Source organism: Anopheles moucheti, chromosome 3 (assembly GCF_943734755.1).
Source record: "Anopheles moucheti chromosome 3, idAnoMoucSN_F20_07, whole genome shotgun sequence".
NCBI lineage: Eukaryota > Metazoa > Arthropoda > Insecta > Diptera > Culicidae > Anopheles > Anopheles moucheti.
The window spans coordinates 34,887,384-34,913,542 of NC_069141.1; the positions used below are offsets into that span (position 1 = coordinate 34,887,384).

Consider the following 26,159-nt stretch of genomic DNA (forward strand, 5'->3'; position numbering starts at 1 on the left):
TTAAGGCAAGTGATGGTTCCTGTTGGGAATGGGATACTGAACTCCCACCACAGTACAAGCAGCAATGGTTAACCTTCCAACAAGAACTGCCTCAACTAAACTCACTGCAAATTGAACGATGCGTCTTACTACCAAACTCTACTAGCGTCCAACTACACATTTTTGCAGATGCCTCTCAAGTCGCATACGGCACTTGTGCATATCTCCGATCAATAAACCAGGAAGGTACAATTAAAATCTCATTGATTGCCGCTAGATCACGAGTCGCACCTCTAAAGACGCTTAGCATTCCACGATTGGAACTTTGCAGTGCCCTCTTGGCCAGCGAATTGTATAAGTCGGTTCAGCACGCTATGCGGCTCGATGTTGAAAGCTATTTTTGGCTTGACAGTACTGTCGCACTTCATTGGATTCAAGCATCACCATCAAAATGGAACACCTTCGTCAGTAACCGTGTAGCGAAGATACAACAGGCAACGAGCAGCTGTATATGGAGTCACGTAAGCGGACTAGAAAATCCAGCTGATCACATATCTCGCGGACTAACTTCCACAGAGCTGATCAATTGTGACCAATGGTGGCACGGCCCTCCATGGCTGCAGTTTCAACAAGAACAGTGGCCTAAACCACAATTGTCATCCGAGCTACCACCAGAAGTGTCCATCGAAACTCGCGTTACTATTAGTTCAACTCCGGCTGCCCGATGCGCTGATCACGAACAGGTTGAGTTCATGAATAATCTGATCTCCAGATTCTCGAACTACAAGAGATTGCTACGAGTATTGGCATACTGTTTACGATTCGTGAAAAATCTTCGTTCTACAACTGATACTTCAGTTCTCTGCGCAGACGAAATCTTGAATGCTGAATCAATAATTCTACAAGTTGTACAAAAGGAAATCTTCGAAAGGGAATGGTACCAGCTCAACCAGAAATCACCAGTGTCAGCAAGCTCTCGACTTAAATGGTTTCATCCATTCTTGTCAGTTGACAACTTTATCCGCATTGGTGGACGTCTCTCACGATCTAACCAACCATACGACGCCAAGCATCAAATTCTACTGACCTCATCTCATCCACTTTCGATTTTATTAGTAAGACACCTGCATGAAAAACATTTGCATGCCGCACCGCAGCTATTATTGACAATTCTTCGTCAACGGTACTGGATCATCGGGGCCAGATCCCTAGCAAAACGCATTTGCCATGAATGCGTAACTTGTTGCCGTGCTCGTCCTCGCCTCCTAGAGCAGTTTATGGCTGAACTTCCGCGTACACGCATCACTCCAAGTCGGCCGTTCGCAATCGTCGGGGTAGACTATTGGGGTCCCATCACGCTGGCTCCGATTCATCGTCGTGCTGCACCTGGTAAAGCATTTGTAGCTGTATTTATATGTTTTGCAACTAAGGCTGTGCACTTGGAGTTGGTTCTGGACCTTACAACAGCAAAGTTTATCCAGGCCTTTCGCCGATTTGTCGCTCGACGGGGACTGTGTAACGAAGTTTATAGCGACAACGGACGCAACTTCATCGGTGCATCAAAAGAGTTACGAGCATTAGTGACTGGAAAACAACATCGCGAAAGTATAATTCAGGAAGGCTCTTCACAAGGAATTCATTGGCATTTCAATCCACCCAAGGCCTCCCATTTCGGTGGATTGTGGGAATCAGCAATACGATCAGCGCAAAAGCACTTTGTACGTGTGCTTGGTAGAACGACCCTTCCTCAAGATGACATGGAGACATTGCTTTGTCAAATTGAATGTTGTCTCAATTCACGGCCATTGGTACCTCTCAGCGACGACCCGTCAGACCTAGAGCCACTCACTCCAGGACACTTCCTTGTTGGTGGCAATCTGAAGGCGGTTCCTGATAAAAACTACGAGGAGGTGACAATGAACCGACTCAAACGCTATCATGTCGTGCAGAAACTTCTACAGCAGATATGGAAACGATGGAGCGCTGAATATCTAAGCATCCTGCAGCCTCGTTCGAAATGGCTCAAGGCACCAGTGAGCATCGAGATCGGACAACTTGTGCTGGTGAAGGATGAATCTACGAGTCCGTTCCATTGGCCCATCGGCAGAATCATCAAGCTTCATCCCGGTGCTGATGGAGTCACGCGAGTTGTCACATTGAAAACTGCTTCCGGTAACTATATCCGTCCTATTGTAAAGCTGTGCCTTCTTCCTATACCAGTGAGTCAGAACGTAGGTTCTGAGGGGCCAGGATGTTCGCACAATGCGAAAGAAATCAACGCGCGTTCCTAAACCTAAACCCACCGAGTTAACATGATCCGCTAATCCGTGTAACAACCCTGACACCACACAAACACACAAGAACAAGGACTCTCGAAATAAAGGTTTTGGTGAAAACACGTGAAATATCGTCTGAGTTATATCGTCAGTTATATTGTGTTACAGGAAGAAGCAATGATCATTCACACCAAGATGTGAAACAATAAACTGTAATTCGCGTTCAGTGTACACTTTTTCAACTGATTGTGAGCTCAGCGCTGAGTGCAAAGATTCGCGGTGCTATAAAGCGAATATTGCTACCCCCATTAATGTGTGTGATAGCACTGGCTGTGTTGCCTTCCGACTGGATATATGAATTTAACCACCTTCACGCATCAGCGCCAGCGCCCCTTTATCCCCCTATGTGGCGTAAAGCGTTGTGCAATCAATCGCACACAACCTTCGATTTCGATGGTAGCAGATAAAGTGATAAATTGCATTCATGCATTTCGTGTTTGAGCTCAGCCTGTATCACCTAATGGTGCGGTGGAATTTTGCATCCCCGTAACTTGTCTTGGAGGGCAAACAACTGTCACAGCGATGGTGAAGGATTTTAATCCTCTTGACATTGCACTTTACCGCTTCCGTCAGTGGTGCAAATTACGTATTCATGATGACGGCTTGCATTCGGATGGGTTGCGAGTGCCTAGTGAAGTTACAGTTTAGTAGATAGCTGTGAAGGTCGAAATTTTGGCAAATGTCAAGAGAGACCATAATTAATTGCTACAAGGTTTCAGGTTGATGAGGCCAATGAGGGACCCAAACAATTAAAAAAGATGTCCTTTCAGTTTGGTTTTAATTATTCAAATTGAGGATAGGTTTACTAACAGTTTATAGAAATGCAATTTCTGTTGACGATTTTACAATAAAAATCTATAATTACTAAAGAAGTTCTTTTTGATATTGGAACTCCGCGTCAAGTATGTTCTAGCAGCAACAACTTGATGTCATTCCAAGGCATCTATAGACAATACACGTGATAGACGTGAGATCTCCCACCAATACGAGCAATGCTTTGCGCTGCTGTACCTTTTGACCCTCGTCAGCTGGTCACGGTCTTCCCCCCTTGATGTTTCGTACGTTCCACCGGCAGTTACTAAGCATTGCACTGGCCTGTAGCTACAAATCACAAGGCCGTTGGTTCCGGTCAGCGATAGAAACAATACAGCAGCCTTCGTCGACGTTTTGCATCACTAACGAGCGCACCAGGCGCACTGCCGTTTCGAAAGAGATGGCCAACAGTGCGCCATTTACGATTTGAATCCATTTTGACTGAACTTGACGGCGCTGGATGGCTCGTAGTTAGTGTAGTGGGAGAGAGTCTAAGGTTTTGCTTTTGCATCTTTGGGAAGGGGACGCTAGTGACGAAGAACGTTTCAAGTTCGTCTTCCATACGCCAAGCCTCATGAAAAAGTGCGTACATCCGGGAAGGCATAATGCACGCCACACGCTCAAGTTCAATGCTGTTTGGGTTTGGCGTGACAGAAGCGGGGAGCAAATATAAATATGCAAATATGGGAAGCCATGGTATATCACGTGGTGATAGCCAGCGGTGCAACACTTCGACGATCGCTGCCTGATTCTCGACTTGATCGCTGTCTGTTTGGGTGGAGATTGCTAGAGCGAAGGCAATAAATTAACGATTAAATATCTAAGTTTATAAATGTCGTTAAAAATGTAGTTGAGGCAAACAGCAATAAAAATAGTGAAAAAATGTAGAGGAAGCTTAGTGTATCTGTGTTTAATCTACAGCAACCGAACAGAAGTGTCATTGATCGGTGGGATGATGCCACACATCTTGAATCGCTGCCATGCGCGTGCTGGTAGGAATCGACGGTTTGCTTTTACCATGGCAATGGCCATTCCTGATACCTATTTTTATGCTACCCGCTGATCACTACGATCGGAATGCATGATAAACAAACGCACAAAGGAAGGAGTTCCCTGTTCGCTGTCGATTACAACTCTGGTTGGCATGCGATCGGAATTGCACATGTCACCTCTGATCTCCCCAGCAACGTTGCGATGAATCACTCTTTGAAAAACAACAGCGAAGGAAGCGCGCACGGTTGGTGACCTGGTGTGAAAGCATTAGCATCACCCGAAAGCCGGCGTAATGGCGTAAGACTCTTTTCTTAACTCGATGACACTGTTCCTTCACGCGACTGTTTACTTACTCAGTCGTTAGCGACGTTCCGGACCTTTTCTGTGCAGGGTTGTGTTTGCGCTGCTGCACCCTCTGCAGCCGTGGGATGGTTTAGTTAAAGTTTTGTTGTGGCGGCTCCGCTAAACTTGTGCTGTGTGGGAAGTTGCTGCATTTGAAATTTTGTTTCAATATTACAGCAGCTTCCCACTGTTTACTGCACAGTTCCGGTTTTTGCAATGGAGCATTCCTAATACTCTTCCTGCATTAGAACGCTTTTGCGGCTAACAACAGCACAAAAGCACAATAATTCGTCCTAAACGATGATTTAATGATATTTAGTCTTTTTTTTGTAATTTTTATTTTTGGTTTCGTTTTGTGACCCTGTAAAGTCACAGTGCTCGGATCGTCCACCTAGATCCGGGTACCTAGTGCTAGTGCCATAAAACATCGATTAGTGACGTCATTCATTAGCAAAACTTTTGCCTCTGTGATCGATGGCGTGCAAAACTTCATCACTCAGTAGGGAATTGACGAGCACAGACCTCAGCAGCTCGTTAGAGAAAACGAGCTGGACCGAGCTATTACTTTCGCCGTACACGTGTATCCTCGGTGGGATTCTAACTTTTCACATTAATTAGTTTGGGCAAAAAAGTTGGCCCTAATCGCTGACGGACGAAGGACGATCAGTTCATTACGATGCATATGTTTAAAGGCGCATAAATATAAAGAGCCTTAAATAAATTTACATTCTGCATCGTGCTGATGTTTCTTTTTAATTAAAGGATATTTGTGTATTTTATTACTTTATTGTCCAAATATTAATAGAAAAAACTTTATGCTTCTTTTATAATAAGTATAATTTCGTTTACTTCAAAATGACTTCAATAAGGGGTGGCCCGGTGGCATGATGGCAGCGGAGCCGGTCTTCACACGAACGGACCGGACCAAAAACCCATCCGGACCAATCCCCCGTAGCAAGGACTGTCTATCCGGCTACGTGGTAAAATAAGTCGATACGGCCAGGCCGTTCTAACGAAAACAAAATTACTTTACGTGTGTTTTGAAGTTTTGAAATTCTATTTTAAAGCAATCTAACAGGTGGACTGATAATTGTTTGGCCTATGACAGTAAAACACTTTTTTTTTTGGCAAAATTATTTCTTTGTATTCAACATACGTCCCTTCAAGGGCGATACACCGATTTTAGCGGTCTTTAAGTTTTTCGATACCCTTTTTGTAGTAGTATTTGTCCGCTGTCTGAAAAAAAAAATCTCAGTTTCTGCGAACATCTCTTTATCCGACGAATATTTCTTCTCAGAGGACATCCCTTTGGGGTCTGAAAAATGGAGTTAGTCACTGGGAGCCAGATCTACGAAATACGGTGGGTGGCGAAGCATTTAGTGGCCTAATTCATGAATTTTTGCCATTGTTTTCAATGATTTGTGGCACGGTGCGTTGTCTTGACGAAACACAACTTTTTTTCCTGCAAATGTGGCCGTTTTTTGGCGATTTCGTCCTTCAAACGCTCCGATAACTTGGTTTAATCGTCGCTGTTAATGGTCTTTCCTTTCGCAAGATAGTCGATGAAGATTATTCCTTGCGAATCCCAAAACAAACTGACGCCATAACCTTGCCAACTGATTGTTGCGTTTTCCCCGCTTTGGAGCAGGTTCATCGCGTCCAGTCCACTCGGATGACTTTTATTGGACTTTGGAGTGAAAAATTAGAAATTATTTTGCTCAAACAGCTCCAAACTCTGCACCGAGTCATCAAATCGTTGTTGTTTTTTGGTCAAATGTGAGCTCACGCGGCAGCCATTTTGCACAGAGCTATCTCATATCCAAATACTCGTGAACGATATGTCCAACACGTTCATTAGACATCTTTAGGGTGTCAGCTATCTCGATCAACTTTTTATTACGGTTGATTTTAATAATTGTGTGATTTTTTTTTATGTTTTCCTCAGTAACCACCTCTTTTGGGCGTCCACTGTGTTCATCGTCCTCAGTGCTCATTTCACCACTTTTAAATTTAGCATACCAATATCTGATGGTTGATTTTGGTGGAACAGTGTTCAAAGACTCTTCATCAAACCAATTTTTGGCTTCAACTGTATTTTTCCCCTTGAAAAACTAATATTTTATCATCACGCGAAATTCCTTCTTTTCCATGCTTATTCAAAATACAAAAGTTGCGACACACAAAATGCTCTAGCTCTTTATGGCCCGAGTGCAGTCAAATTTGGACAGAATTCGTTTGAAGGTTGGTACAAACGAAATATGATATGAATATAAAACTTTTAGCGCGAAAAATGTGTTAGGCCAAACAATTATAAGCCCTCCTGTTACATTAGTTCATCTCCATAAGAATTTTACTGCTTCGAAGCACATTTTAAAGATCATAATTTTGTAACTTTTCGAAAGAGTCGTGAACATTATTCCAAATGTTTGTCTCACTCTAGATGCAATACATTTTTTTTTATTACGAATTGATTTGCAAGACTTGGTACTATTGGTCGTGTATTTCCGAACACGCTTTACACCTCCACATACGAATAAAACCATCGCGTGACACTTTACCACACGCTAATGCGCTTTGAACCAATTATTGTCTTTCGGTTCGTGAGCTTTTGCGGTTTAGCTCACTTACTGTCCTTGTCAGTTGTTCGCTAGTGTTCCAGAATTCCTACCCAACTCACGAACGATCCAGCACTGTTCAATTCAATACCGTCCCATCGTCGCCTTTTTTTTGCTGGCCATTGTTGAATATACACCTTTTCATGAAATGTCAACTAAGCAATGATTCAACACATTCACACCGAAACCTCGGGAAAACCCCGGACCGCGACGGGGTGGACACCGCCACACGCATCTACTGAATTATGCTCCATTTCGTTCGTGCGTGTCACAACAAAAAGGGGAAAAGTCACTGACCGTGGCGAGGTGGAGTTCAACGTATAAAGCATCGGGTTCGCGATGGAGGTGTTGTTTCTTGCTTGTCGTTTGATATTTGTTTGCCAGCATCGTTTGTCCTTACAGCGCCCTACACGCGCACAAAAGGGCACCTCGACCCGCGCGCCGTGGCTGCTGTTGACGGAAATTTATTCGATTTTCATATCGACATGGTGTTTGGCCAATTATGTGGTTTTTGTTGTATCCGGGGGGAGGGAGGTGCCTTTTGCACCGTCGATCACTCCATCGTTGTCCTTTCGGGCGCACCGTTTCGTTGACATTTTATCCGCGGGAATTGGTACGTTTCCCCCGGGTGATTTATGGATTTTTGTTTCCCCTCGCTAATGGTCCTCGTCCTTGCTGTTGGGTAGCTTTGAAAAAAGTTGTACTTTTCCACCATCCATTTGATGGGTTTGTTTTTTTTTTGTGCTGTAATGGTACCAAAGTGCAGATAGGAGTTTATTAGTATTTACATGACACCAATTTCAGATCAGTTTTTTTTTGCCACGGAAAAGCGAGCACTGGCGCGCTGAGGGCGCGTATAAATCACGACCAATGTACAAATCGCTGTTCACGCACAACGCACACCGACAGGCCCGGCTGACAAACTGAGTCTCGGAAAGGTCATAGATTTTCGCTTTTCACCGTTTGGTATGGGCGGTTGAAAATTGGGTGGTGGAAAGCAGCGGAAAAGGTGGCAAAAGGTGGTAGAAAGGTTTGAGGTTAATACACGCTTGCGCTCGCTGAACCGGCAACCCGGGGGACGTGTGCGTGCGGCCAGTAACAATCGAAACGGAAGTGACAAATTGAAGCAAACGGATGAATGAATAAACGCACGTGCCCTTGCACATTAATTAATGCGTGCCCCCCCGCCCTGCCCCATTATGACATCGGAGCACCCTGCGGGGCAACCCATTGCTGTCTAACAGCATAACCTTTACCAGCGCCGTCGTGTGGCTGGGTGGTGCAACTCGTGTGTATCGTGTGTGCTGGTGGCGAATTCCATTTCTAATTTCCTTCCGTCGTCCAGCCGCATTGCATTACATTGCATTACATTTCTGGCCATTAGTGAGTCGATGAAATGTAAGTCAATCAAAGGGAATTAAACACATCCACACGATGGCGCTGCACACGACCGCACCCGCGGATCAACGGGCGGGGTGATATGACTTTGTGTTGCGCTTTTTTTTTTCATTGCATTCATTCCGATGTAACGAATTTGATAGCGGACAGGCGAAGGGAAAACAATGGTTAAAAAATAATAACTAACCCTTTGTGTGTGTGTGTGTATTGCGGTATATATTTGCTTCCTTGCTTCAGGCTTGATTGCTGTGCGTGTCACGTTCGTGGTTGGATGCGTTTAGGCGGCGATCCGGAATGGTTAAAGTATTGGCTTATCCGTAAAAGGATTAAGCGGTGCGGTATGAACATTTCACTTTCACGTACCTGTATGTAAGCAGGAATACCCTTCCTTCCGATAATTGCAACAAAAATAATAACTTCATTTTTTTTGGTTATACTTTTTTCGTAACTCTTTACCACCATCACGAGTTGTTTGTACTCAAGTTAAATACCACAATGTTAAGACTTTATATATTAATCTTAATTGGGAAATAATTTCTTCAGCCATCCCCGCCGATACGACCATTTTACAGTGTTAAGCATGGTTGGTGGGACCACTTTGAAATAGTGTATTATGAGCCAAGAAAAAAAAACAAATTTTTAAAATGTTTTGTCATATTATTTTATTTATTTAATTTCTATTATGACGGCAATGCCGGATTTTCTGTTTTGTCATATCTTATTTATTATTTTGTTTATTTTTCTTTGCTTATTCATGAAGAATGAATAGGCCATATTGCATATCTATTTGGTAAGTTAATCTAAATTACAATTCACATTAGTTTGGAGACATTTCCGTATCCGTATAGGGAAAGTGCAGCTTATCCCGGTTGTACTCGGTCGATTTATTTCCCGCTATTATCGAATGATCATTCAAAGTGATCTTCATAAAAGTGTGCAATTAACATATCAACAATATTCATGGTTGGTGCAACTTTGGAATCACGCATTTGACGTAGTCCCGTTCCCAAAATGATCTGTTCAATTTGTGTTATCTGTTTCACATCAAATCGCTAAAATAAAACCATTATAGCAAACCTTTAAATGTGAGCGACATTGAACAATTTGCTGTGATTTACTATTATCTTCCATGTTCCAACACTCCCACCACTTGATGGCTGGCAAGTGAACCGTCGGGCGGATCGCCTTTGTTTGGCTTCCCCATGGCGCGGCACGAACCTCGGTTGATGTTCAAACTAATTGCATACGCTCTCTCACCCCGAGACAGACTGCCGGGCGGTACCGGCTGGAAGTGCCGGGCGAAAGAAGGGCTTTCAATCGACTCTCCTCTCGGGAGAGTCGTTTCCACCCCCTGGTGGAACATCTCGATTTTCTTTTTTTGTCATTTTATGCTTCATTCGATGGAAATAGAATTTAGCCGTTTAGAGCACGTTGTGTTTGTGTTTTGTTATTATCTCTCTCTCTCTCTCTCTACATTTCGTGATTTCATTTGGTAATGTACGGCGGTGCTGAAAATCAATCCGCCATGCCCACGACCCTGGTCTTGCATGGACATTGTTACGGGCGCGATCAATAATGTCCAAACGATAAAATGTGTCCCCGCACCTGAGCTTGACGACTACGCGCTACACGTTCAAGGTTGCGCGGTGTTGTAGTGCAGCGGCGGCTTGTTGCATCGAGCGGCCACTGTCGATGCAATGCTCCCCGAGCGCCAGCAAGCCGTGTGCGTCACACGTGCGGCGTAGGTTGCACGTATACACCAAAAAAATAAATAAATTCCATCAACCGCACGGCTGTAAGTGCTGTCATATGGGGGTACAGACAAAATGTGTTACCATTTTCCCACCGAGTGGCGTTTTTCTTATCGGTCAAATTTTTGTTGTTTATTTTTGGTCCCACCGAACGGTGTAATGTTTCCTGTCTGTCAAGGCACCGCCGATCCGTTATCAGCTTTTGCTGCTTGCAAGCCTGGCCCGTCGTTGGTTGAAATGGTAACGATAAAAGAAAGCAACATTCGTACTTCCTACTCTGAGAGGTTTCGCGACGTGACAGTCAAACCGTCAACCTTGTCCCCGCTACAAAGTAGGTCGTTTTATCTCGATAAAAGCAGTGCACGAAGGACAATGTTTCCGTGTTTGGGAAAAAGTCGCTGCTTTCCAACGTCTAATGCAACTTTGTTGTACATCTCAGATGGTTAAAGTGTTGCGTTGAATTTCGTAGGCCGCTTTCATTTAATGGAGTGGAACAATTTCGAAATTGAATTATTTATTGAAAACAGTAATTTATAGCTTTCGTGTTAATGTAACGTTTACGTTTGTAGCTACATGGAAGAACATTCTAATCCACCAGAATTTGAAATGTAACATCGTCAAGGATCATGTTCCTACAAATTGATTCTCTGCCGTAAAGCCATCGTAAAGCTCAATTTAATCCAATTTTGTGTTCTAATACCGTCCCCCTATCTTTTTCGTCTATCTCTTTCAAACGCCAGGGAGGAAGTGAAAAACCACACCGTGAAGTGGGGCCAGAAGTTCGAGTTTCCCTGCAAAATGACGTCGAATGCGTCGACCGGCGTGCTAGACCCCTGCACCGTACGGATATCGGTGCGCAAAGAGATCAAGGGTGGCAGGAGTTACCAGGTAAGTTCAGTATCACACCGTTTACAATCGCTTCCTACGACTATTAATGTTTCTGTTTGCTTGTGCTGTACGGGGCCTTCCGCAGAAACTAGGCTTTACGGATCTAAATCTGGCAGAGTTTGCCGGTTCCGGTGTAACGTCGCGCAAGTATTTGCTCGAGGGATATGACGCACGACACCGGCAGGACAACTCCATGTTGAACGTGTCGTTACGTATGCACATGATTCAGGGTGATATATTGTTTAAAGTGTAAGTATTGCTAAAGCCTTGCTTCTTCCATCTATAATTCGTCTAATGTTTTCGTTTTTTCCTCCATTGCAGTCCTTCTCCCAGTCCGAAATCGAAGACTGCCCTACCACAGGACAACCTAGCACTCGGACTACAGCCCACCGATCCGGCGATGGCGACGGTCGGTCCCGTCGTTACACCCGTCGTAACGCGCGTTACTACCAAAGACGATCCATCGGCCGCATCCGTCGCGTCCGGGTTCGATTCGCTGCAGAAGAAGAAGCCCCCTACGCAGGGTCTTCCGACGACGATAGGTACCAGTGACCGGCAGCTGTTCTTTTCCGAGCTAGATTAACGACCATAACGTCCTTTGGCTTCATTTTCAGAGCACCAACAGTCGTTCGATCTGGACCCGCAGTCGTTTATCATTACCGATTCCGGTATCTCCGAATCTTCCGAACCGCCATCGTCCCTGCTGGACTTCCAGTCGAATCTTTCCCTCGTAGCATCGCTACCGATCAGCGTCGGTGCACCGCAGGCTGGCAATGTGCCCGGCAGTCAGATAGTCCCGACCGTTGGTACCGTACCCGGTGCGATCGAATTAGGTCATTCGCGCAACTCGAGCAATACTAGTCAAGTAAGTGTGGCTGGCTTTTATCTATCGCAATCTGTTCCGGTGGCAAACTGATTTGATCTTCTCTTTTTTCACCTTGCCAGATGTCCAAAGGCTCCGGTTACAGCAGCTTCTCCCACAGTCAACACTCGAGGCAAAGCTCCGAGGGAGATTCGGGTCACCAGAGGTAAGCGACGTTTCATATTCAATCAGATTGCGAATACCGTACGTTTAGTTTCTTTCTTTCTCTGGTTTCCATGTGTACCGTAGTTTACTTTTACGTTTGTCGAGGTGTGCAATCAATTTTGGCTAGAAGGAAAACACCCGTAGCTCATTTCGGTTTTTGTTAGTAATTTTTCCACAAATTGTAATAGTTTTCCCCTTTTTAGTAATCCTTTTTCACGATAAGGTTCCCTTTGGATAATGTCGCTATCGTTTTGAGTAACGCGAAATAATAGATATGCCCTTTTTTCTCTTCTTCCTTACCGGTTTTATCGGTGCATCGAAAAGAACTACGATTTTGATTACCCATACTGTACTAAATGCTGAGATCTGTACCCTTTTCAATTATTTTGATTAATATTTTTGATGTTGAATCGTTTTTCTTGTTTGTTGTGAGATTCTGATATTGGTTAATTAATTCAATTCCACACCAACATCATTGAGTGTATTGTTCTCTTCTCAGTGGAAATGATCGTTAGTCGTTTTCCTGTGCATTTCTTTCGGAACTGAATCGATGGATGGTGTATATTTCCCCTTTCCCGTGATTATATTTGTACATTCCCCATTTACTGTTTAAATCCTGTCCGACTGTCCGACAAGTAACTTTCTATTCTACTACTGCATCTACTAACAATGCAAAATGGCTGTATTAATGTGGACTAACGTTTCTATTTACCACATAGTTATCACTCTTAACAATGTATTATTATTTGAGCTCATGAAACCATCCAGTAGAACGTGACTAACAATCGAATCCCCTTCTAATAATCCAATTCCTGCCCGCACCATGGTGCTGTTTGTATGAAACCTTTCATTCCTTTTATGGTTCGACAAGGATGCGACTAACCACAGTCATACGAATCGTGTGAGCTAACGAATGTTGCGTGTGTGTGTATCTCTATTTCTGTTTTCTGGTTTTATCATCGATTCGAAACGATGTCTAACGAAGAATACATCTGCAGCCATGCGGCAATAAGAGAATCCGTTGTCTGTCATTTCAATTTCTGCCCGAATTGATCCAAATAATGTGTCTGATGCTGTTCATTGTAGCATTATTTATAGAATTTGTGGCTCTTTTCTGCGAAATTATTGATTCGAACGGTAGGGATGTGTTGTAGGTGGGCAGATACATGACTACCGATCTGTTCTGTGAAAGTATTTCGCAACAGGATTGATTACGATGAATTCCGTGCTTGGGAGATTAAATCGAATTCATGTTAAACTGTTTTAAAATTAATTGGTTAGCAGTTTTCCGCGAATGTGTATAAAGGAAAATTCTTCTGAACGAATTTTAATCAAAATGGAGCTATTATTTTTTGCTTCTGTTGCTGTGTGACACTTCATACCAGTGGTGAGCCTTTTTGCCCTCGTTCCGTATCTAGTTCTTAGGGGAAAAAATGGTGCAATTTAATATCCAAACCGGATCACTTTATAGACTGTGCGTGATTTTGCAACAGATCGTTGTCTTTGGCGAACGTTTTGCATAACCTAAAGAAGCAGATATCAGAAGGAATAACCCTAACGACCTGCCGGATCATAAAAATAATATCGCATCGCGATAACCGCCAGACGGCGGTGGAGAAAAGCAGGTCAGGTCAGAATCAAGCGCGGCATGAATTTCATTTTAATGGTCAACCCCAAACAGTGGAAGCTCTCCGATAAGAGATCGTTTTTCATGTTAATGGATAAAAATTCTCAAATGTTCACAGGGTTTTATTTCCGAATGCAATTAAAAAATGTAAAAAATGCTTTTGTCTGTCTAATCGATTATTTCACCATCGTAGTGACCCTTTTTGGGGGTGATTAAGGATTTTAAGGTTTCACAAGCGTGTAACGCTTTGCTTTCTTTGCGTAAAAGTTTATAATATCTTGAAGAAATAAGAGAAGCAGTAAGACAAATGAAAGCAAGACCCTTAACATCTACGCCCAAAGGGGCAAACTTTATCGTATCTACAATCTCTTTCTCTAATTCTAATGCTAATGTTTCACGCTATGGCAATTTTGATCTTTACCGATAAGCTGGGGGCATTTCGTTACGGTCACAGCGTAGTTTTTTTTTTATACCGGCGTTTAGTTCAAGCGAGTATACCTTCTAGCGTGTTATTCACCTTTGATGTCGGTGAGTTTTGAATGTGTGCGAGCGTCTGCAATAATGGTAACCTCACCGTAATGTGAGGAACGAAGTGTAACTAAAGACACACAAAGGGAACATTACCTTGCCATCGCTTCGAAGTATATCAAGCGGTGGTCAGCTTGACGCACGTTTCTTGGAAGGCTGGTCCGCATTTTAATATTGCTTATGGGAATGTATATCTCATAAAAAATGTCGTAAAGCAGTCTGCTCTTCCAAGAATAAATAATCCTTCTTAGCAGAGCAGCAGGTGTGGTTTTTTTATTTAATAAAAAAGCATCTTGAATAGAACGATACAAATCGCATGCCATCGCGAAACGCTTTGTTTGTGTGAATGAACGAGTAGTGTTCCAGGTCTTGTAAGGAACTAGCTTGTCTACGAAATAAGTGTTGCTCATGCCTGATTCGTTGGAAGAAAAATAATAACGAACTCCTTAAATACGCTTGTAATTAAATAGAAACACGAAAGAGCGTTCATTACACTAAACAAAACTTCATCACCGCAGATCCTTCTCTATCTGTGTTTAATCCTGCAGAAATGCGCTTCAAACACTTTCAAACCGTCTTCAATGTGTGTGCACTGGTGCGATCCTTTCTTACATTACATTTCTCAAGGACCTTCCCCCACAAAGGAATGCGCTGGCTTGCTGTGGAACTCTCATTTCATTAGCGGCAAGCTCCGGTAGTTGTTCAAACTATCGTAACTGCTCTGGCTAGTTTTTCCCCTTTCTTGCTCTGTCTTTCCCACCGCATCATATAGTGTTATCTGTTTTAGACATCATGTTTTAGCTGTGGCTCCACCTCACGGGGGGCTCCCTTACTAGTCCGTGCTCTTCGCCCCTCTTCTAGCTTGTCGTCCCATTCCTCATTAGTGTGCTCCTTAATTTCTCTCCAGTCCCTCTTTCACCATCCGCTCCGCGTGTTACTGGTGTCCTTATTGTTTTGTTTTTCTCATTTCTGCTATCACAGCCAAGCGTGTAGGATAGTGAATAGTTCTAGTCCGTTTTTAGAATTGCGCTATGTTCCCGTTTTTTATTTCTTTTTTTTTCTCTCTTTTCTTCCTTTTTTTCCCCTCACACCCTATCCTTATCTTCCTGTCCTGTTTCCGATTCCGTTTTTTTTTAATTTTATTTTTTTTTTGCGACACCGATTGCGCGCGCTGATGTGGAAAAACGTGTGCCCGTAATTATACCGTATCTTACACTATACCGTTCTTTGGTTGTTGTGTTTGAAACACACGCTCACACTTACATACGCACAAATGCATACACAAACGCCACCGCCAAAAACCGATGCATTGCGGTGCACTTTTTGGGGGGCCGTTATGATTGTGAACGCCAATTGCCAATCACACCAACAAACACACATACACGTATATATATATACACACACACACACACATTTACGCGCGAAACCGTGTAACTACATACAATGCAAACTGAAACGAACATCAACAACGACAAAAAGGTTCCGTCCGGCGACGGCAGCGGTTTACCATGGCAAACCGGGCACGGTGCTGACGGTGGTGCCGGCCACCAGCTCCACAACCACCACGACTAGTAGTAGTACCGCACAGTCTTTAGTTAACGGTGGCGCTAGCCGATTCGTTACGATCGCTAATAAGAAACTTCTCACCAGCGGTATCAGCAACAGCAGCAGCAGCTGTAGCAGCAGCAACAACACCACCAGCAATGGAAGGCCCAAGATCAACCCAACGAAGCAGCAGATGATGACTGCGAACCGGTTGCTCATGAAGCTGCGCATACCGCAGAGCCCGAACTCCGACTCGGGCGATGATGTGTTTGTCACGCCGGACGTGACGGTACTGTCGGAGGATGAGGGCGGTGGTAGCGACGATCGTACGGAGTCGGGCGTGGAGGAGTTCGGTACGCCCACATCCGAGATCCCGCTAGCCAAGCTGATCAAGATCAAGAGCATGAACAATTTGGCCGTCCCGAAGGGTACGCTGTTCTCGGACGAAGAGATGGACCAACCGGACGGGTTCCTGCAAACGGACGTTGCGGATGAGCACCATCTTACGCCCGGCATGAACCTGAGCCGTATGAAATCGCTCGGCAACCTTTCCGCGTACGAGCGCGAGTTCGGCCACACGCCGGTAGATTTGCTACAGTCGAAGCGGGATTTCGAAACGCGAAGGTTCAGCTTTGCAAAAATGCGCTCCCTGACCGATCTAACGGCCGGTGATGAGTCGGACGATGTGCTGGTGCGTCGCCGACGTCAGCTTGAGGCGGAAGAAAAGAGTTCCTCGGACGAGTCCAAACCACCGTCCTCCTGTCAGCTATCGCCGCCCGGCATTGGCAGTGGGATCGAGCTGGCCAATCGTTTCCTGCCCTTCCAGATGCGCAGCTCGTTTCACAGTGGTGTGTACCGGAAGCGATCCGGGATAGGCTATACGCGCTACATCGGTATCGATGATGATCCGGCGACGTCAACCGCCACCAATGATGGGCCAACGCTCGGCAGTACTAATCTAACGAAGATAAACTCTCTCAGCACGATTCCGACAGTGCTTCCGGGCGAACGGGTCAATCATGTGCCGTTCCTAACGCCCAACATCGGACGGAAAAGGTTTGCTTCCGCTTCGACGTACGGCACCACGAACAACAGTGCCACCAGTAGCCCGGACGAGAATGATCCCGATCCGATTAGGTTAGCCAAACCGAAGATAAGTTCCTCGCCCACCAGTAACGTAGCGAAGGTCATTGCACGGAGCTCCGTCCGTGGGAATAATCCATTCGAGCGTAACTTCCGCAAGAGTGCCCCGATCGGTGGGATCGTTGTTGGACAGGCAGAACCCGCGCCGGGAAATCGCGGCAGTGGTCTTCTAAAAACTTCCAATTCGTCCGGCTCCGTGCAGCAGGTGGGCGGATTTTTCCGTCAGTCCGACAGCAACTTCTACAACATCGTGCGCAACTACCCGATCGGCAAGTCTTCCTCCGCCAATCTGGAGTCGCTCAAGCATCGCTCTTCCTACAACAACTTCCCGCTGAGTTTGAAACCTCAGCAACAACCACAGCAACAGCAGCCTCAGCAACAACAACCAACTCATCCGAAGCAATCGAAAGGCGGTGTACTGTCGAAGGGAGCGGGTGATCCGAAGGGCATTGTACCGTTGGTCGGTGCGAAACCAGTGGCTGTGAATCACCAACCAACGACGGCTACAACAACGGGCAACCGCGTCTACCATAGGTAATAACATTTCTCCCATCCCCTCCGTTACGCTACTACAGGGTGACAGCGGGATACTGTGCATAGCGTCTACAGCCATCCAGGTCTTCTTCCATCGGTCTCATTACCACCGGGCGAACCGAGGTGGTTAGAAAGTGAAATAGAAAAAAAAAACAACATCAGACTGTTCCTTCACTTCGCGCACATATTCGCAAAAAACACTCTCCATAACCATTCGTTTGAAAATCGCTCAGTTTTGTTTCTCGTTGCTGTTGTGTTATGTATTGCGTTGTTGCCGCCTGTTCCCTGTACATTAGCGCGTGGAAAGGCATTACCATCGGGAAGGTGCAAGGATGAGATAGCTTCCGAACCAAAGGGCGAGACAGAGTATGTGTGTGTGTGTGGGTGTACAAAAACACACCATTTAGCAGTAGTCGTGTGTAAGGATGAATTTATGACATAAAAGAAATGACTGTTGACTGCCCGTTATGATCATTACACACACGAACCATGCATTAGCCGCTTTATACATCATGCATTTGTACGAAACACATTTGGCTGATGGAGGCGCCCGGTACTTTGCTCGGACGTGAGATACCAGGCGTCTCCATTGTTTAGTGAAAATATGCTCGTTTAGACAACATCGGAATGGGCCACGTAAGCTTCCACCACGTAGTGCACAGAACAGGTGTACGAATATCTTCAAAGCGTCCTTTAAATGTTACTGCAAGGAAGGACAACATGCCTACAAACAGTGTGAAGTGGTGGGATCCTTTTATTGAACAGGATTTTCCATCCTGTCGTTTCGTTGCACAACACATGAAATCATCACAAACACGAATTCATTAATTAACAACATCAAAGTGTGCGCTGCTAGTTTGTTTGTTTGTTTTTGTTCGATGAACAACTTCACATTGCTCCTTCGTACCTTACCTTCTTCGTTACTGGTGTGTTTGTGTGTATTTTATGTGTGTGTGTTTTTTTTGTAGTTATATTTTTAATGCTACTTAATTTTGTGTTTACTGTTCTGTTTTTTTAATGTTAATGTTTTTTTTCTTAAATTTTCTATGTTTTGATATGATTTTTGTAATATTTTTAAAATGTTACTCACACATTAACATTAGCATTGCAACGGTTTTTCGTTTTTTGTTTCATGCTCTAACCGTATGCTTCATCAAGTAAAAATATACAAAACGTATCATTCGTTTAAGCCAATTTTTTCATAAACAAAAAACACACATTTCCATTGCCAAACCCCCCCACTGTGGCAGTGACAAAATGAAAACAGAAACAATATCAAATTTGGAAACCATTTTGTTTTACATCATTATCTCTATTCGTTTTTATTTCTTTTGCTCTTTCTTTCTCTTCTCTCTCTCTCTTTCTCTCTTCCGCTACCTTATCTTTCTTTTTTTCTCTCTCTCGTCGTCTAGATTCCGCTCAGTAGTGCGGGTAGTACTTAAGTTTATCATAAAGGGACAATCAAACCAATCGACTAACGATTGCCATAAGTCCGTCACCAGCTCCACCAGCATCAGCAATGTTACCAATGCCAGTGGTGGTGGTAGTACCAACGTTACTACCGCAGCTACCACTGTTACTTCTTCTTGTACTACTACCACTACTACTACTACTACTACCGCTACCACTACTACTACTACTTGTTGTTCAAATTCTACTTCCACCACTACCACCATCTCTTCTACCAGTGCGACGGTGTTAAAGTAAGCGACTAGTTACCATGCTAGCACGTGTTCAATGTGACATTCACACTTTCCCTTATCACCCGTGTCCACACCGCACGCCACGAGGTGTACAAGGGGAGATGCCGTGATGTTCGTTTGCTGTCGTTTATCGTTTTTATTTCTCTCTCGTTTGTATTCCGGTATTTTGATTGCAAAACAAAACCAAAACAAAAATAACAGTTTTCCTGGCTGCACACTTCTTCGATTGTTTTGTTTGTTTTACTCTTCTTCGTGACTACTATGCCTGCACCTAGTAAGAACGTAGAGTTACGAGCAAACAGACGCGGAAAGCTAAGGAAAATCACGCCAAAAACTCACACACACGCCAGAAACAGATTGGAGAAGTTGTCATCTCATTGTCCCCTATTCCTTCGCTTGCTGTAGATAGTGCGGTGTGTTGCGGTAGAAGAACACGGTACAAGAAGCCTTGTGGTACAACTCATTATGCTGTAATTGCATTGTAATTAAACACGACGACACAACAATTTCGATTTCGAGTATCAATGTGTCCTTTTGAGCTAATTTTTCTTCTGCACAAGTAGTAGCAATCATGCCAAATGTAACATACCGTTTTAATAAGTTAAAAACCACGGAGCAAGCTTGTGAATAATGTTTTACAGTTGTATACGCTACACTTACACGAATTACTCACGAAATATTTGAATAATAATTTCCAGTTTAAATAATATAATGATAGATCACTGATGGATGAAAATGTTGATGAAAGATTCCTTGAAGTTATTAGCCTTGGTTTCTGTCTAATAATTATTTTTGAATCAGAAGTATCTTAGTGTTCGACACACTCAAACGAATCTTACAAGGAAAAGTTTTTGTTTTGCGTCACCTAGACTTGTTCCAATTTTGTTTACCTCGCCTTTCTGGCGACCACAAACATGGTTCGTACTATTTTTCGTATCCTTTTTCATTCTCCGTTCAGAGGCAGAGGCGCTCAATTGAAAGCGAATATTTTTGGGTCCTATTTTCGTCCCCGTTGATCGATATATTGTACTTTTTTACTTCCTTCTTTTCCATTTACTTCAGTTTTCTCCCTTAGATGTTGGTTTCTGTTTCCTGTTGTTTTTTTTTTCTTTCTGTGTGTGTCTCTTTCCTGCGTTTGTCCCCGCCCCAACCCCTATTCATGCCCTACGTTTGTACACGCTGTTTGTCGCTTTTCCTCTATCTATAATTACCGTTTATCAACTACTTCCTCCTTTAGGAACATTTGTGGTTTGCACCGGCGCTTGCTGGATGGCAGTACCCGTCAACTAACCTCACTAACGCTAGCGACACCGTCGACTTCCGGCGCGGGCACATCCTCGTCCGGCTCGAGCGCCATCAGTCCCTCGTCGACCGGTACGTCGGTCGGTACTGGGGCCGCGTGCTGTGCACTTCCTGCGTGCACCGGACCCGCTGGCAGCACTACTGCCCCCAGTGCCGACTGCACGGACACCGTGATGGCTGGCCCGAGCGTGGTTCTACCGCCCGGTGGAAGTGGGTCCACTGATCGTACGATAGCGGGCGTATCTAGTGCGGGTGGACCAACCGGTACCGGGGCGGCACTGTGCGTTGCTTCATCGTCATCCACATCCGGGTTCGATACGTCGATGCTCAACAATGGCACTAACAACTCATCATCCCTCAATCTACCATCATCGCTTGCGCTCAGACGTCCCAGTGCTAACATGTTTGTGTTTACTTCTACCTATTTCCAAATCTCTATTTTCATCTTCTCTACCTCTCTCTCTCTGTCTCTCTTACATCTCTGTATTATTGCTGTTTGCTAATAATTATCGATCGTATTTGCTCTCTCCGTCGTCTGTTGTGTTGTCATTGTTTGTTGTTCCTGCATTGCTGTTGTTAATGTAGGTTGATCAATGTTGTGGTATCTGCTTTGGAATACGTTGTTGATACTTTTGTTTTCTTTGAATTGATCGTTCCCGTCGTACCTTCTGCTCCAAACGACCAAACGGATTGGCTGCGTTTTTTTTATGTTCGTTTTTTGATTGGCAACCGTTGATCTGTTCTCAAAATATTATAAAATACCTAAGTTGTTTAAGAAAGTTATGTAAATTGTGATAAATATTTGTAAAAAAAATGAATTAACCCTGTTAATTAACCGCATTAATTTTTGTTCGTGTTTCTTAAAAGATAAGTGCATGTTCAAACAATTTTCTTAAATCAGCTTTACACAAATAGTATGGGATAGCTTCGTTTGTTATGCACTTTATTATTGAAATTTTGATTTCCATATTTTATTTCATTAAGACGGTATTTTCCGTATTTTACTTTATTATTTTTTTCTTGTTTGATTTTTTACACATTTTAGTATAATTTATCATTTAATAATTGTCATTGACAAGAGCTCGTTTGCTCGTTTGCTTAGCGTTCGTCACTTTCATTTTGCTTTATATTTTATCACGCCGCTGTAAATAATGCAGATGCTTTATTCGCTTTCAACATCGTTTATTGTTAACTTAATTCGTTTTTAAAAACTCCGTTCCACTTACTGCTACCAAGTTGCCACCATCACCAGTTTGAAACGTGGTTCTGCCTTCCGAAGCTGTACAAGTACAGTGTGTTATGCTTGTTCGGTACAGTTGGCGTTTATTTGTTGTTACACCAAAAAAAAAGCAGCGTGAAGATTGTCACATAAATTAAATGTATTTACTAATAAAATATTGTTTTATTTCTTCTTCTTTTCCTCCATCTTCCAATTTGTATCCCACCTGTCTCCCACTCTCTCTATCTCTCTGTGTCTCGATGTGGTTATTTCGACAATTCTCCACAACCGCCCTCTTTCACTCGCGCTGGGTGCACACTGTGATGACGAAATGTTAAGAAACCCCAGTTCTGGTTCCATCCCGATGAGCGAAACCGGATCACTCGATCGCATGAAGTCGGCGGCAGAGCGAAGGAAAAAGGGTTCCGGGCACGATGGGGACAGCGGACCGACGCTGTCCGGGCGCGTTGAAGATACCCGCGTCAACACCGGTTTGATCATTGACGAGCTGTTGAAAAACACCAAACTGGACCACTTAGAAGATGCCGAAAGTAAGTACTCCCTTCCGAGCTGACTGTTGTAGTGTTGTGTCTAATTGTGTCTAAGAGTCATTCATATCAATCTTCATTGAGGATTCATTCAAATATTGATTCAATTGTCTAAAAATTAATGAATCCTCAAATATTTGTTTATCCTGTAATTTCCTTCTGATTCGTTCATGGATTCGTGAATCTTTGGAGATTTATGACTCTTTAGGAATTAATAAATCTTTCAGAATTCAGAAGCTTCATAGATTCATGAATCTTTGTGGTTTCAGAATATTCCTAGATTCATGAATCTTCGAAGATTTTGAATCATCGAGAATTTTGAATCTTTTAAGTTTCATGAATCAATGAATCTTCGGAATCTGAGAATCTTCAGAATCATTAATGCAGTTAAAAGGTTCATTCAGACTCGTTAATCTGAATCAACTTCACTCAACACTAGACTTTACTTTATATTGCATCTAATAATCCACCAACTTGGTCTCGTTTTAGATCCCACCGGGCTAGCACTGTACATCGGTAGCGATGGAACGACGATGGTTGGCAGCCACGAGGGCCGATCGCGCATGCCGGCCGGAGCATTTAAGCAAGTTGTCATGGAAACGCCAAGATAGTAGCAACAGTAGCAACAATTGCTCACGCGGTTACAACGCTTACCATCGATCGAACCTATCTCAGTGTGCAGTGATCGATGGTACCAGGCCGTGGTGGGGCACACATACACATACACCATCCGTACCGTGTGTCCTGTTCGTCATTCAAATTGTGTATTTGCCATACCTACGTTTTGTCGCTAAGAGTCCGCACGGTGCTGCGCCGAAAACAGCGACCAAAAAGTGTGATTATAGGTGCATGAGCACGGACCGCCGGTGTTTTGTTGTACAGCAGAAGTATTTGTGACTGTTTTGATTTGTACTGCACGTGTGCGAAAGAACGAATTGTGTGTGCGAGAGAGAGAGAGAGAGAGAGAGAGAGAGAGAGAGAGAGAGAGAGAGAGAGAGAGAGAGAAAGCGAGCGTGTAAATCGTGCGTGAGTCGGGTTTTTCTTCCTTCATTTGATATTGGTGTCCTTTATCGGTAATCCACCGGCAACCATATATCCCAGCAGCAGCAGAGAACCACTAGATATCCGTTCCACAACCGAAACGAATCGAAGATACGCTCACATTGGCCATGTGCTTCCACCAGTAAGCAAATTTTGCGTGGGGTGTGAAAATGTGAATTTGAAATTCCGTAGCCCCAAAATTCGACGTGTATCATTCGGGTTGGAGAAGAAGTTGATTAGGCTAGCTCACCTAAGAAATTGTCTTTCTACAAACGCATATAGTGGTACAGGGAAATGAATGTGGCTTTTGTTTGTAGTTTTTTTTTTAAATATTTTTATTCATTTTACTCCCCTTCACTACGCCCAAAACAGCCTGGAAAAACAGAAATACAGAGAAGAGAAACACAAAAGCAAATACCATTAAGCCATTACGTTGTGATAAACTTTAACGGGTTACAGATTTTTTTTTATTTCCACTTCTTCTATTCTTACTATCCCGGCGTTTAGCGTGTAACCGCTGTCTATTATTAGTACTACTTCTAATTTGGGTGGTATTTTTAAATGAAATTATAGTTAGGTGTGTTTTCCCCTATCAGAACAAAACAATTTTCTAATATGGTGCAGTTAAATTAGAGCCCTTAGATTAGTGCACCGAAGCGAAAGTGTTTTTTTTTTGTTGTTGTTGCGGGGGAAAAATTTAGAATCAGTTTTTTCTTAACGTTGAAAAACATAACAAATTAAATAATTTCTCGAGCAGAAATGAAGCAGCAATAATGAACGGGGGATGAAACAAAAGAAATACATTAGCGAGAAGAAACACAACCATGAGTCTGCTTTAATTAGCAAAGAGTATGAAATAATATAACAAAAAAAGAAAACAATAACACAAACGAATCCCTCCCCCTTCAACTGTCCGCCCTCTGGATGAATCCAAGGTGGAAAGTGATACGTAAGACAAGCAACTAGTGTGTGCGATGATGTGTGTGGAAACAAACACACAGAGAAGATTGTGTGCTTGCGAGTGTTTGTACGTGTGAGGAAATATTCAGCAGGACAGATAAATGGAGGAAATTGTATATGCATGTGTGTGTGTGTGTATGGGTGTGTGTGAATGTTTATAGTGGAGGTATTATTATGTATGATTATTACGTTAAATGTTAATTTTATTTCTTTTATCATTACAATTCGTTCCAGTTAACGTAAAATTGTGAAGAAAGCAAATGTAATTTGTTTTTGTTTTGATTTTAAATTTATTATTTGTTTTTGTATGTTTTTGTACATTACCATTCATGTATCCCCTAGCGCGGTATTCAATCGTTTGACCTGATCTTAAAACAGCACTTGAAAATATAATTTACAGTGTAGGGTTGGTTTTATATTACTATTTGCAAACACTGTTTTTTGTTCCTGTGCAGCACTACATACCCTTTTCTGTTAAACATGGAATCGATGTGGATAGCCGATCAGCTAATGTTGGCCATTTCGTTAGATCAGCGTTAGCAAAACAAACGTTAGTTTGAGTTATTATTCCTCTAATTATGCAGTGTAAATAATGAACTAATAGACCTAGGTATCACACAATCAGCAGCGCTTAGAGAGTAACAAACCCTGCAACACTGTGTTCGCGATTCATTCAACTCTAATTGATAGAAAACACTGGGAATGGAACATGAACCTCTGGAAAAGGAAGCAAACAAACAAGCAATGTAAAATTGTGTACAGAGATGCATCAAACAAAAACACAAAACAATGAACAGTGCCGCTGCGAATACTGTGTGCATGCTAGGCAGATAAATCATATTGAAAGGATCGTCAGGCAGTATAATTCATACCCAATAAAACGAACAATTTCACGCAAACAAAACATAACCTAGTACTAGTTTAAATACTGCAATCAATAGGAAAAGAATAGTACACATTTAATATCAAATCCGGAAAAAAGTATCGTACATTTTTGGTAGCAAAAATTTGTTCCCCTGTTTTGTATGGAAACCGTATAACCTTTGATCGTACGCGTTTGTAGGTAGCACAGTACCGTAGTGTAACATCTATTCCATCGTGTTAAATGTAGTGCGGCTAAAAGAAAGCATTTAGAACACTTCGTTGTTTGTGCGTCTTTCTGTTGGCTCCATTGCACAGGCCGTGTTTTTATCGTAGTGTGACAACAGATTCCTAACAAACAGTGTGCGCAAAGTCATAAGCTCGATCATCTGATTTTATTCGCGACGCTAAGACGGTGTTTGAAAACAATGCTGGAGAACGATGTGTTAATAGTAGCGTACGGATATGTATTCGGTTTAGGATAATGCTCTGCCGCCACACACGGTAATGTTCAAGGCGGTGTGTGCATATACACGGGTGCGGAAGAAGTAAAAACAAAATATACAAACCAACAAATCTGAACACAAAAGGCTCAATGATAGATACAGCTCATAATCAATGTTCAAATATTGCGGTGTAGTTATCTGCAATGTTAATCCGAAATATCTTCTTCTCTATATACCAATTTTCGTAAGAAACACCATAACCGTGCAAATAGACATGTAGCGATTTTTCTCAGTGAGACATTTCGCAATGCTATTCGATGAAATGCGATGATAAGTTCATATATAAAAAAAACAGCTTGTCGTTTTCATTGCGTGTATGAAATAGTTCAATTTTGGCTGTCATTGATTCACAAACACACATATAACATTGGTGTAGGTTGTGTTTAAAATTATATTTTGTTTTGTAAGTTGTAGGTGATAAACGAATTTATTCGACAATGAGAAGAATGAGGACACGCATTTGGGCAAGACAGAGCCGACTGATGCGTTCAATTTTGCAT

General features: G+C 43.0%; 1 protein-coding gene across 3 annotated transcripts in view; it reads left to right on the forward strand.

Annotated features, from left to right (window-relative positions):
- Window positions 1-25,728, forward strand: part of LOC128301003 (nuclear pore complex protein DDB_G0274915) — a 73,123-nt gene extending 47,395 nt beyond the window's left edge. Inside the window, exons 3-12 of one of the 3 annotated variants that reach the window (XM_053037285.1) lie at window positions 10,968-11,115; window positions 11,201-11,364; window positions 11,437-11,657; window positions 11,730-11,980; window positions 12,061-12,143; window positions 15,777-17,519; window positions 18,932-19,222; window positions 20,460-20,927; window positions 22,083-22,294; window positions 22,781-25,728. In XM_053037285.1, the coding sequence (XP_052893245.1) occupies window positions 10,968-11,115; window positions 11,201-11,364; window positions 11,437-11,657; window positions 11,730-11,980; window positions 12,061-12,143; window positions 15,777-17,519; window positions 18,932-19,222; window positions 20,460-20,927; window positions 22,083-22,294; window positions 22,781-22,902 (3,703 nt within the window). In that variant the 3' untranslated portion in view covers window positions 22,903-25,728. The remainder of the gene's footprint in view (window positions 1-10,967; window positions 11,116-11,200; window positions 11,365-11,436; window positions 11,658-11,729; window positions 11,981-12,060; window positions 12,144-15,776; window positions 17,520-18,931; window positions 19,223-20,459; window positions 20,928-22,082; window positions 22,295-22,780) is intronic. The other 2 variants (XM_053037286.1, XM_053037287.1) reach the window with 2 other exon arrangements.
- Window positions 25,729-26,159: the final 431 nt, after the last annotated feature.